This window comes from Hypanus sabinus, chromosome 7 (genome assembly GCF_030144855.1).
Source record: "Hypanus sabinus isolate sHypSab1 chromosome 7, sHypSab1.hap1, whole genome shotgun sequence".
Lineage (NCBI taxonomy): Eukaryota > Metazoa > Chordata > Chondrichthyes > Myliobatiformes > Dasyatidae > Hypanus > Hypanus sabinus.
The window spans coordinates 176847881-176861951 of record NC_082712.1 but is presented as its reverse complement, the minus strand read 5'-3'; the positions used below and the strand labels follow the sequence as shown (position 1 = coordinate 176861951).

Here is a 14071-nt window from a genome sequence, read left to right as displayed (position 1 = left end):
TATGCAGTGTTGCGCTGTGTACTGCCGTCTCACTGTTTCGGTCTCCTGCAGCGCTTCAGTTGGCGACACCAATGAGGAATCCACAGGGCTGCGCCCGGAAAAGAAAAGACATCAGAGTGAAGGAATTAAACTGTTTTGCGGATGAACTGGCACCATCTTTAGCTCAATGGGTACATGAGGAGAGCTTCACTTAGTGGTGCTGAGAGTGTGGAACGAACTGCCCGTGGAAGGGGTGGATGTGGGTTGGATTTCAACATTTAAGAGAAATTTGGATAGATACATGGATGGGGGTGTGGTGTACAGAGACCTATGGTCCAGGTGCAGGTTGATGGGACTAGGCAGATTAACAGCTCTCCATGGACTAGATGGGCCAAAAGGACTGTTTCTGTGCTGTAGTGTTCTATGACTCCATCTAAAGTACTAAACAAGTTGTGCAAAAAGAGAACAAAATATTGATGTGGTGTTTATAGTTTGCTGTCCATTCCAAAATCTGATGGTGGAGGAGAAGAAGCTGTTCTTAAAATGTTGAGTGTATCTCTTCAGGCTCCTGTACCTCCTCCCTCATGGTAGCAATGAGAAGAGGGCATGGAATGAATGTTGAGGGTCCTTTATGATGGTCACCGCCTTCCTGAAGCAACGTATTTTGAAGATGTCCTCGGTATGTGTAAAATGACAAATAGTGCAAAAAAAAGAGCAAAATACCGAGGAAGTGTTTTGGGTTCATTGTCCATTCAGAAATCTGGTGGTGTGTGTCGTCAGGCTTCTGTACCGCCTACCTGATGGTAACAATGAGGAGACGGCATGTCCTGGGTGAGTTTGTGAAAGGTGCAATGGGAAAGCAGTTATGTTACTTCACCATCAATTTAGGACAAAGAACAAAAGGCAGTAAGTAGGATCATTTCAAGTAGATAATTCTTCTGTAAACTGGCTGGACAAAAATCTCCTCAGAATCGGAATCTGATTTAATACCACCGGCATACATTGTGAGATCTGCTTTGCTGCACAAGTACATAGTTTTTATTACTATAAATTATAATCAATTACAATGAGAACTTGCAGAAATCAATTAATAAGTAGGGCAAAAAAGAGAGTAATAATACTGAGGAAGTGCCCGGGGGTTCATTGTCCATTCAGTAATTGATGGTGGAGGAGAAGAAGCTGTTCTTGAAGCATTGAGCGTGTGTCTTCAGGCTCCTGTACCTCCTTGATGATAGCGATGAAAGAGAGCATGTCTGGGTGATGGGGGTCCTTAAAGAGCGATGCCACCTTTTTGAGTCATCATCTTTTGAAGATGTGGCTGGGTAGGCTAGTGCTCATGATGGAGCTGGCTGAGTTTACAACTTTCTGCAGCTTATTCTGATCCTGGGCAGTAACCCCTCCATACCAGATTGTGATGCAACCAGTCTCTTTCAAGAATTACTAGATTCTGGAATGGGTCTGGGGGACTGGAAAATTGCAAATGTCACTTCACTCTTTAAGAAGGGAGGGAGGCAAAAGACGGGAAATTATAGGGCAGTTCACTGACTTCAGTGGTTGGGGAGATTTTGGAAACTATTGTTAACGATGAATTATTGGGGCACTTGGAGGCACAAGATAAAATAGGCCAAAGTCAACATGGTTTCTTTAAGAAGAAATCTTGTCAGACAAGTCTTTGAGGAAATAGCAGACAGGATAGATACAGGAGAGTGAGTGGAAGCATTGTCAGAAACAGAGTTCTACACTTGTTCTTCACAGGAGTGAGTACTGAATCACTTGCATCTCAGGGGAGCAGTTTTGTTGATTTTTGCTGATTTGATTTTGCACACTAATTTCTTGGCTTCAAGCTATTGCAGTTGGGTATTGCTTAGAATCTTCCTTGGACTGAGGTGGAAGAATCAGGTTGTGCTTACCTGATTGCAGGAGTTGGGTCATATGTCACCTGCTTGATTATGGAGATGTGTGGGTGTCTAAAGGGTGGTTAGTTTGGTAAGCTTACTGAATATCGAAAGGTCTAGATACAGTGGATGTGGAGAGGATGTTCCCAATAGTGGGAGAGTCTGGGACCAGAGGGCACAGCCTCAGAATAGGAGGACACCCCTTTAGAACAGATGAGTGGTGAATCTGTGGAATTCATTTCCACAGACGGCTGTGATGGCTAAGCCACTGAGTATATTTAAAGTGGAGGTCAAAAGGTTCTGGATTAGTCAGGGTAGGGTGTCAAAGGTTACAGGGATAAAGTAGGAGAATGGAGATAAGAGGGAAAATAAATCAGCCATAATGGAATAGCAGAGCAGACTTAATGGGTGGAATAGTCTAATTCCGTTCCTATGCCTTATGGTCTTATAGTGTGTAGACATAATGGAGGTAGTGGGTCACAATTGATGCACACATATGACCAGTTGAATTAAGTATTAATTGTACTTGGCGATACAGCAAATTCTGATTAATTGGGACCAGTATATTTCAGCCCAGTGTAGAGGCTGCCCCAACTAATTGAAGTTTCATGGAAATAGTTAAAAAGGTACAAATAGGAAATCTGTCATTCACCTGAGTAACAAATAATGTATTTAAATGAAATACAGAACAAATTAGACACTGCCAATATTATGAAACTGTAATAGTTATTGAACTCTGCTATGTTCTTTTGATTGATTAAATGAACAAAATCAGTGCAGACTTCCAGAGCAGATAATGGACTGCATTCATTGCCTTCCTGCATGAAGCAGTGTCATAATCCATAACAAGATTATCACAAATCTTTGCCTTTTAAATTGGCATCCGTCGGCCCAACTGGCGCTATTTAAAAACTGTTCGCTGTAAGAATGGTGTAGTGTTTAACAACCTAGCAAGTGCACATGACCGTTTGGCAACAGTCTCCTGTTCCAATTAAGTGGTATAGTGTCCCAAATAAATGAAGGGATTTCTGGTTAATTTCCTGATTTGTTTTTGTTCTTTAAGAATTGTCCCAAATGCGCAGCTGCCCTGTTTAACTGATGGCCCAATTAACCGGAATCCACTGTATTTCAGATTATCCAATGGCAGACCAAAATATGGACATATCCTCAACAATAAATGATTTTATCTCGACCGATCCAACAGGATTGATATCGGGCTCCTTGGACACAGCAGCTATGGACTTCAACAGGAAAAGGAAAGGAAGTTCCACAGAATATCAGTAAGTTTTAAGAGTACTTTGTCTTTTCTTTGGTTATTGTTTCCCTGCCTACAAGGATTTATAGAGTCGTAGGGCCCTGCAGCCCATCTAGTCGAGACTGAATGGTTATTCAGTCTCGTCCCATTGACCCACACCCGGACCAAGCTTTCCATATCCTTCCCATCCATGTACTTATCCAAACTCCTCTTTAATGTTGTAATCGAACCTGCCTCCATCACTTCCACCAGCAACTCGTTCCACCCTCTAACCATCCCGAGTGAAGGAGCTGTCTCTCATGTTCCCCTTAAACATTTCACCTTTCACCCTTAAACCCATGATCTTTCATTCTCTTCTCATCTCAACCAGCCTCAGTGGAAAAAGCCTGCTTGCATTAACCCTATCTATAGTCTTCCTAGTTTTGTATACTTCTATCAAAGCTTCCCTCATTCTTGGCTGCTCCAGGGAATGAAGTCCTAACCTTTTCAACCTCTCCCCATAACTCGGGTCCTCAAGTCCTCAATTTATGTCCTTGTAAATTTTTTCTGCACTCTTTCACTCTTATTTAGATCTTTCCTGTATGTAGCTGACCGACACTGGGCACACAACTCCAAATTGGCCTGAACCAACATTTTATACAGCATGAAACTTATGAATCTGTAATTCCAATTAAAACGTACGAGGTTGGTTGAAGATACGAGGTTGGGTTGGTTTGGCAAATAAGGTGAAAGTAAATTCTACAGTTATATTAAAAGCAAGAGGATAGTGAGGGAGGATAAGATTGGTCCCTTAGAGAATCAGGGTGGTCAGCTATGTGTGGAGCCGAGGGAGATGGGAGAGATTTTGAACGATTTCTTCTCTTCGGTATTCACTAAGGAGAAGGATATTGAATTGTGTAAGGTGTGGGAAACAAGTAAGGAAGTTATGGAACCTATGACAATTAAAGAGGTGGAAGTACTGGCGCTTTTAAGAAATTTAAAAGTGGATAAATCTCCGGGTCCTGACAGGATGTTCCCCAGGACCTTGAGGGAAGTTTGTGTAGAGATAGCAGGAGCTCTGACGGAGATCTTTCAGATGTCATTAAAAACGGGGATTGTGCCGGAGGATTGGCGTATTGCTCATGTGGTTCCATTGTTTAAAAAGGGTTCTAGAAGTAAGCCTAGCAATTATAGACCTGTCAGTTTGACATCAGGGGTGGGTAAATTAATGGAAAGTATTCTTAGAGATAGTATTTATAATTATCTGGATAGATAGGATCTGATTAGGAGTAGCCAGCATGGATTTGTGCGTGGAAGGTCATGTTTGACAAACCTTATTGCATTTTTTGAAGAAGTTACGAGGAATGTTGACGAGGGTAAGGCAGTGGATGTAGTCTATATGGACTTCAGCAAAGCCTTTGACAAAGTTCCACATGGAAGGTTAGTTAAGAAGGTTCAGTCGTTAGGTATTAATGCTGGAGTAATAAAATGGATTCAACAGTGGCTAGCTGGGAGATGCCAGAGAGTAATGGTGGATAATTGTTTATCGGGATGGAGGCCGGTGACTAGCGGGGTGCCTCAGGGATCTGTTTTGGGCCCAATGTTGTTTGTAATATACATAAATGATCTGGATGATGGGGTGGTAAATTGGATTAGTAAGTATGCCGATGATACTAAGGTAGGAGGTGTTGTGGATAATGAGGTGGGTTTTCAAAGCTTGCAGGGAGATTTATGCCAGTTAGAAGAATGGGCTGAACGTTGGCAGATGGAGTTTAATGCTGAGAAGTGTGAGGTTCTACATTTTGGCAGGAATAATCCAAATAGAACATACAGGGTAAATGGTGGGGCATTGAGGAATGCAGTGGAACAGAGAGATCTAGGAACAACAGTGCATAGTTCCCCGAAGGTGGAGTCTCATGTAGATAGAGGGGTGAAGAAGGCTTTTGGAACACTGGCCTTTATAAATCAGAGCATTGAGTACAGAAGTTGGGATGTAATGTTAAAATTGTACAAGGCACTGGTAAGGCCAAATTTGGAATATTGTGTGCAGTCCTGGTCACCGAATTATAGGAAAGATATCAATAAGTTAGAGAGAGTGCAGAGACGATTTACTAGGATGTTTCCTGGGTTTCAGCACTTAAGTTACAGAGAAAGGTTGAACAAGTTAGGTCTCTATTCATTGGAGCGTAGAAGGTTGAGGGGGGATTTGATCGAGGTATTTAAAATTTTGAGAGGGATAGATAGAGTTGACGTGAATAGGCTGTTTCCATTGAGAGTAGGGGAGATTCAAACGAGAGGACATGATTTGAGAGTTAGGGGGCAAAAGTTTAAGGGAAACACGAGGGGGTATTTCTTTACTCAGAGAGTGATAGCTGTGTGGAATGAGCTTCCTGTAGAAGTAGTAGAGGCCAGTTCAGTTGTGTCATTTAAGGTAAAATTGGATAGGTATATGGACAGGAAAGGAGTAGAGGGTTATGGGCTGAGTGCGGGTAGGTGGGACTAGGTGAGATTAAGAGTTCGGCACGGACTAGGAGGGCCGAGATGGCCTATTTCCGTGCTGTGATTGTTATATGGTTATATGGTACCGAGCCTAATGTCTACTTTTTAACTATATCTGTGATTGAAGTATTTTTGTCATTTCTCCGCCCACCCCCAGGCTAGTTGACTTCTTCTTCAAGTATTAAAAGCTCCCAATTAGTCGGCATCCTAAAATAGACCAGAACAGAAGATTTGGAGGTAGTTGAGGGAGTTTCTGATGGATTAGTGAGTGACACCCACAACAGAATTTCCATTACACTGGTGAAACAAGTTTTCTGTCCCCAGGGTTTATCAAGGTATTGTTATTGACTGCCAACAATTAACTACTCCGTGAGGATGAGAATTTGTGACATTTGACAGCATCGCTGAGAATCTGGTGTGGAAACTTGCTCCTTATTCTGGTTGATGGTGAGGGGGGAAACATTTAAAAAGGGATCTGAGGGATACGTTTTTCACACAGTGGGTGGTAGGTGTATTAATGTGGAAGTGTTAGAGTACTTGTCCAGGTGCTGTTTCAGTGTTTAAAAGGCATTTAGATGGTAGACAGCAGGGAAAGGATTAGAGAGCTATGGGGCAAATGCTCAAATTTATTTTGTTAGTTTTTATTATTTAGAGATACAGCTTGGTTACAGGCCCTTCCAGCCCAATGAGCTCGCACCGCCCATTGATTGCTTTACAGCACCAGTAATCATCAATCCCTGACACTATTTGTAAGGAATTTGTGCGTTCTTCCAATGACCCCACGGGTTTCCTCCAGGTACACCAGTTTCCTCCCACACTCCAAAGACAAATAGGTTAGGGTTAATAAATTGTGCTTATGCTATGTTGGGGCAGAAGCACGGTGTCTCTTGCAGGCTCCCCCAATGTATTCCTCGTCGATTTGACTTTACACAAATGACACATTTCTCTGTATGTTCTGGTGTACATGTGACAAATAAAGTTAATCTTTTCTCTTTCTCCCTCAAACCTACCAATCACTATGCCTCTGTAATGTGGGAGGAAACCAAAGCACCTGGAGGAAAGCCACATGATCATGGGGAGAATGTACAAATTCCTTGCTTGCAGCAGTGGGAATTGAACCTGAATCGCTGGCACTGTAAGAGCGGTATGCTATCCGCTACATGAATGCCAACAATTAAGCACTCCGTGAAGATGTGACTTTCCAGATTATAGATGAGAATCTGTGGAAGTTTTCCTTTTACTTGGGTTAATGATGTGAAAGGAACCATTTTAAACGGGATCTCGGTGGCACATTTTCCACACAGAAGGTGGAAGGTATATGGAATAAGCAAATGGTAGAGACTGATACAGTTTAATTGTTTAAAAGACAATGAGACAAGTAGATGGCTGGGGAAGGTTCAGAGAAATATGGACCAAGTTCTCAGTAACGCCACAGTAGCGTAGTTTTTGGCACAACACTATTACAGTTTGGAGTTCAGTCCTGGCATCTTCTGTAAGGAGTTTGTATGTCTATAAGACGTAGGAGCAGAATTAGACCATTCAGCCCATCAAGTTGGCTGTGCCATTCCATCATGGCTGATTTTGGTTCCCACTCAACCCCATACTTCTTGCCATATCTTTGATGTTCTGATCAATCAGGAAACCATCAACTTCCGCTTTAAATATACCCACGGACTTGGCCTCCACCGCAGTCTGTGGCAGAGCATTCCACAGATTCATTACTCTCTGGCTAAAAAAAAATTCCTCCTTACCTCCGTTCTAAAGGGTCACCCCTCAAGGAAAGATATCAATAAGATTGAAAGAGTACGGAGAAAATTTACAAGGATGTTGTCAGGACTTGAGGATCTGAATTACAAAGAAAGGTTGAATAGGTTAGGATCTTATTCCCTGGATATAGGTGTACGAATTTAGGGCACTTGGGATAGTGGGGAGCAATATGTAGCTCCAATGTGGTGTGGACAAGCCTGTGGTCAGTCTGGCATTCCGCTTCTCGCATGGCTCTGGTGCTGAGGACATCCCGGATGTCTCGGCGACGTACTATAACGTAGTTGATCATGTGCCAGTGTTTGGATCTTGGGTGCATCCATGTTGTCTTGTGCTTGTTTGCCAGCCTGAACACTGTGTTTGTGATGAGGAGATCGTATTCTGCACATTTGCTAAGGAGCAAGAGGCCATTGCTGTTCATATTGCCAGTACCATGTTTGCCTAGAATCCCTTCCCAGCGACTGTGATTGCAGCCTACTTGGGCATTGAAGTCACCGAACAGGGTTAGTTTGTCGCACCACATTGAAGCTACGTATTGCTCCCCACCATCCCAAGCACCCCAAGTTCATCAGAACAGCTTTTAACACCACCAGACTCCAAGAGCCGCTGTATCTTCACAAGTTCCGGACCACCCTTGATGAGAAGCTGTCTGGCAACGGACCACTAACTGTTGGGCCAACCCAGAAGCGGAATCAGTTTAGAGAGATGGTGATGGAGACAGCAAAATCAGTCCTCGGCCCCAAGGACCGGAACCATCAAGACTGGTTTGACGAGAACGACAGTGCCATCAAAGATCTCCTGGCCAGGAAGAACAAAGCATTCATGGAGTGGCAAAATGACCCAAGCTCCATTCCCAAACAAGAGCGGTTCAAGTCCCTTCAGGCCCATGCCCAACGGGAAATTCGCAAGATGCATGAGCTTTGGTGGGATAGGAAAGCTGAAGAGGTGCAACGCTTCGCCAACATCAACAACTCAAAGCTGCTCTTCAACTCCATCAAGATGATCTTCGTCCCCTCAAGATCTGGCTCATCTCTACTGTTGTCCGCTGATGGAACCACACTGCTAAAGGACAAAGAACATTCAACACAGATGGAAAGAGCATTTCAACCAGCTCCTGAACCGCCCTTCATCAGTCGACCAATCTGCTCTGGATCAAATCCCCTAACAGCCTATTCACGAGGAACTAGATGATCCTCCCTCGATAGATGAAGTCAAGAAGATTATCACGCAGATGAGCAGTGGCAAGGCGCCCGGCAAAGATGGAATACCTGCTGAACTGTACAAGGCACTCAGCAAGGAATCACTTGAGGCTTTCCACAGCACCCTGACTAGCATTTGGGAAGAAGGAGAGATGCCCCCTGACCTCAGAGACGCAACAATAATCGCCCTCTACAAAAATAAAGGTTCAAGGACCAACTGCGGGAACTACAGAGGCATCTCACTACTTTACATTGCCAGAAAAATCCTCGCCCGCATCATCCTCAACAGACGGATTCCAACAGTGTCAGAAGAGAACCTTCCCAAGTCGCAATGTGGCTTCGTCCCGAACGCAGCACTGTCGATAAGATCTCCGCAGAGAGACAAATACAGGAGAATTGCCTGGAACAGAACATGACATTATACTCTGTCTTCATTGATCTGACGAAGGTGTTTGACACGGTCAACAGAAACGTGATGTGGATCATCCTTAGAAAGCTTGGCTGCCCGCAGAAATTCACTCCACTCATCCGCCTGCTCCATGATGGCATGACAGGAGAAGTGTTCTCAGATTGTTCCCCATCTGAGACTTTCAACATCTCAAATGGCATGAAGCAAGGGTGCATTCTAGCACCAATGCTCTTCAACCTCTTCTTCACCCAAATACTGAAGCATGCTGTTAAGGACCTAGACCTGGGTATTTACATAAGATATCACCTAGGTCCTAGACAGATCAATGTTTGACTTGAGACGCCTTGCTACAAAGACCAAAACGTTGAGGAGGCTCATCACTGCATCCTTGTTTGCTGATGACTGTGCCCTCATGGCCCACCAGGAAAACCACCTGTAGACGATTGTCAACAAAGTTTTCCGCAGCCTCAAAGCTGTTCTGCCTGACAATCAGCCTCAGTGAGACAGAAGTTCTCCTACAACCTGCACCAAACAGTCACCCTCCTCAGCCATGCATCACCATTGACGGCATTGTCCTGAAGAATGTGGAGAGCTTCGGGTATCTAGGAAACACCATCTCCAGTGATGGATCCCTTGACAAAGAGATCATAGCAAGGATCCAGAAAGCAAGCCAAGCACTCGGGGAAAATCCGTGTCAAAGTTCTGGAACACAAGGACATTCAGCTTTCAACCAAGCTCAAGGTGTACAAGGCTGTGGTCCTCACCTCTCTCCTGTACGGCTGAGAAACCTGGACCCTGTACTGCAGTCACATCAAACAGCTGGAGCAGTTTCACGTGCGCTGTCTGCGGTCGATCATGAGGATTCGATGGCAGGACCGAATCACCAACCAGGAAGTCCTTGACAGAGCCAACAGCACAAGCATTGAGGCAAGGATCCTCCAGGCCGAGCTACGCTGGACTGGCCATGTAATCCACATGGGTGAAACAAGAATCCCCAGGCAGCTGCTCTATGGTGAGCTTGAGCATGGCAGTCGCAATCAGGGCCGCCCCAAAAATAGATACAAAGACAATTTGAAATCGTACATCAAATGGGCAGACCTCCAGACTCGACAGCTTGAAGAGTCCACAGCCGACAGGGATGTGTGGCGAGCCCTGACCAGGAGAGCTGCATCTGACTTTGAGGATGACTGAAGTCAGCGCCTTACAGCAGCACGAGTCCGACACCACAAAGCTGTGTGTGCACCTGTTTTAACAACCACCTTCGGCCTCTGAAGCCACATGCGTATCCACAGATGACTGCACAATGTTTGGTCTTCTTCGGGCCCCGAGAGACAACTACCACCATAGGTGTACAAAATCATGAGTGGTATAGACAGGGTAGATGCAAGCAGTTTTTTTCTTCTGAGATTGGGTGAGACAAGAGCTGGAGGTAACTGGTTAAGGGCTCAAGGTAAAATGTTTAAAGGGAAGATGTGCAGGGGTAACTTCTTCACTCATAGGGCAGTGAGAGTGTTGAATGAGCTGCCAATGGAAGTGGTGGATGCGGGTTTGATTTCAACATTTAAGACAAGTGTGGATAGGTACATGGATGGGAGGGTGATGGAGGACTATTGACTAAGTGTGGGTTGGTGGGACTAGGGAGAATAATAGCTCAGCATGGGCTAGAGGGGCCAAAGGGTCTGTTTTGGTGTTGTAGTGCTCTTAGACTCTATGACACCTAGGGAAAACCCACACGGTCACGTTGAGAAGGTACAAACTCCCTACCGATGGCAACGGGACTTGAACCCAGGTTGCTGGTGTTACAATAACTGCAATGTGAGGGACGTGCTAGGCCAGAGGACTGGTTGCTGTGCTCTAGCGCTCTAAAGCTCTCCAACACCTTACATGGACAAGTTAGGCTGAAGGACTTGTTGCTGTGCTGTGTCTCGAATGTGCGTGTTGTAGCTATGGCTGGCATTAATTGCTTATCCCTGACTGGCATTGCAATTGAACAACTGGTCAGGCCACTTCAGGTTAAAATCTGGTTGAGGAAAAGGCATCACCAAGCCTCTTTGCCCACAGGACATTAGTGAATGAGTTCAGTTCTGTCCCACAAACCAGTTGCTGATTATCACTTTTACCCATTCGTGCTGGCTCAGATGTTCTGTTGTAATAGCTGCCTTTCTTTTTGAACCACTCTTCCCCTTTCCGTACCTCCTGCCTCATGTTTACATTATTTTTCTTTCTCTTATTACTTACTGTCTTGGAGCCTCATGGAGCTCTACAGCACTGAAACAGACTCTTTGGCCCATCTAGTCCCTGCTGATTGGTTATTCTGCCTAGTCCCATCAACCTGGACCTGGACCATATCCCTTCAGTCCCCTCCATCTATGCACTTATCCACTCTTCACATGAATGTTGCATCAAACCCACATCCACCACTTCTCCTGGCAGTTCATTCCACACTCGCAGCGCCCTCTGACTGAAGGAGATCCCCTTCAGATTCCCCTTAACCTATGACCTCTAGTTCTAGGCTCACCCAACCTCAGTGGAAAAAGCCTGCTTGCATTCAACCTACCTAAACCACTCAATGTTATATACCTCTTTAAGACCTCCCCTCATTCTTCTGCACTACAGAGAGTAAAGTCCTAACCTATTCAACCTTTCCCTCGAACTCAGGTCCTCAAGTCCTGGCAATATCCCTGTAATTTTTTCCTGCACTCTTTTCAAGTTGATTCGTTGCCCCTTGCTGCCATCCCATTCTGCTTCCATGCATGTGCATCTAGGTAGCTGATCTTTTGTGTATTTAAGCATCTGCAGCATCTCATTTAATCACAGTAACGTGGCAGTTAGCATGCTGCTATTACAGCTCGGAGCGTCAGTTCCAGCATCCTTTGTAAGCAAGTTTGTACGTTCCTTCCGTGTGTGTGTGGCTCTCCTCCGGGTGCTCTGGTTTCCTTCCAGAGTCCAAAGATGTAGGTTAATTGGTCATTGTAAATTGTCCTGTAACTAGCCTGTGGTTAAATAGGCAGATTGCTGGATGGCACTGCTTGAAGGGCTGGACGGGACTGCTCTGCTCTGTATCACTAAATAAAATAAATAAATAGAAGTTGATTGAATATTTCACCATTTCACAATGTGTAAAATACCCATCGTTTGTAACTAAAGGAACACTTTTCAAGTGCTGTCTTCATTGCAGGAAACCTACCCAAGCAGCATAGGGATAATGATTGGATAGTGATACTGACTCTTGTCCTGGAATAGCTAACCAACTCCATGATCTTTTGAAGCAGAATCAAGATTAACAGCGTGTCGTATGTGGTGAAATTTGTTGCTTAGCAGCAGCTGTACATCGCAATCCATAATAAATAAAACCTAAAAATTACAATAAGCAATAGATATTTGAAAAATTACCTCCTCGTTGATGGTAGCAATGAGAAGAGGGCATTCCTGGCTGATGGGGTTCCTTAATAATGGATGCAGACTTTTTAAGGCATCACCTATTGAATGTGTCCTCAATACTGGGGAGGTTAGTGCCTATGATGGAGCTGGCTGAGTTTATAATGCACTGCAGATGTTTCTGATCCTGTGCAGTGGCCCCAGAGGGTGATGTAGCTAGCCAGTTAGAATCCTTACCACGATACATCTGTAAAATTCTGGGAGTATATCACCCTGTCTACCTGTGACTCCACTTTCAGTGGCCCATGTTTTTGTATTCCAAGATCCTTTTATTCTACAGCACTACAAGGCCCTACCATTCACTGTGAAAGTCCTACCTGGATTTGACCTTCCTAAATACAAAGCCTCGCACATCTGAATTGAACTCTATTTGCCATTCCTTGGCCCATGTAGTTAGATGATCTCCCTGTAATTTCTGATAATATTCTTTATTGTCCACTATATTACCTATATAAGTGCCAACTGCAAACTTGCGAACCATACCTCGTACCTTCTTAGCTAATTTGTTGATGCACACTCAGTGGACACTTTATTAGGTACAGGAATATACCCAATAAAGTGGCCACAAGAGTGGAACCTGGAGTGGTCTTCTGCCGCTATAGCCCATCCACTTCATTGTGCATTCAGAGATGATTTTCTGCACACCACTGTTGTAATGTGTTACCATCGCCTTTCTGTCAGCTTGAACCAGTCTGGACATTCTCCTCTGACCTCTCTCTTTGATAAGGCATTTTCACCCATAGAACTACTGCTCACTGGATGTTTTTATTTTTCACACCATTCTGTATAAACTCTAGAGACTGTTGTGCATGAAAATCCCAGGTGATCAGCCATTTATGAGATACTCAAACCACCCCATCTGGCACCAACAATCATTCCACGGTCAAAGTCGCTTTGATCACACTTCTTCCCCATTCTGTTGTTTGGTCTAACCCTAATTGAATCTCTTGTCCATGTCTGCATACTTTTATGTATTGAGTTGCTGCCACACAACTGGCTGATTAGATATTTGTGTTAGCAAGCAGGTATACAGGTGTACTTAATAAAGTGGCAATTGAATGCAGATGACAAATAGATATGGACTCAGCACTGTCTTCTGAGGCACACCACTAGTCATGTGATTCCTGTTTGGTGGAAAAAATCTACAAGCACCCTCTGCTTTCTATCATCAAGCCAATGGCATATCCAGTTAGCTAGCTCTGTCTGGATCCGATGTGATCAAACTTGCAGAACAGCCTCTCATGTGGAACCTTCTCAAAGACCTTACTATGTCCATATAAACCACACCTACTGTCCTGCCCTCATTAACCACCTTGCTCACCTCATCAAAACAAGCAATCAAGTTTGTAATATGTGATCTCCCATTTATCTCTTGTTTTCAGCGACAGTATGGAGACAGACAAAGAAGACCAGCATAGCAGGTATGGTCAAAAGTTAGTTTAAAAATTAGATTGCAACACTTTACTTTCTGGTAGGTTTAGATTTATTTATTCATCACATGTGCAGAATATTGATTCATAGAATGAAATGCGTTGTTTGTGTTAACATCCAACACAATCTGAGGATGTGCTGGAGGCAGCTCGCAAGTGTTGCTGCTTACTCTGGCATCAACAGAGTGTGCCCACCATGATAAGCAGAACAACGTGCTGTCAAC

The 14071-nt window shown here is 44.2% G+C and overlaps 1 protein-coding gene across 3 annotated transcripts in view; it reads left to right on the top strand.

Moving 5' to 3' along the window:
* The window catches only part of LOC132397423 (basic helix-loop-helix ARNT-like protein 1), a 67256-nt gene that overhangs the window by 15866 nt on the left and 37319 nt on the right, over positions 1–14071 (top strand). For all 3 annotated transcript variants that reach the window (XM_059976191.1, XM_059976189.1, XM_059976190.1), the window contains exons 2-3: positions 3007–3154; positions 13800–13838. In XM_059976191.1, coding sequence (XP_059832174.1) covers positions 3015–3154; positions 13800–13838 — 179 coding nt within the window. In that variant the 5' untranslated portion in view covers positions 3007–3014. The remainder of the gene's footprint in view (positions 1–3006; positions 3155–13799; positions 13839–14071) is intronic.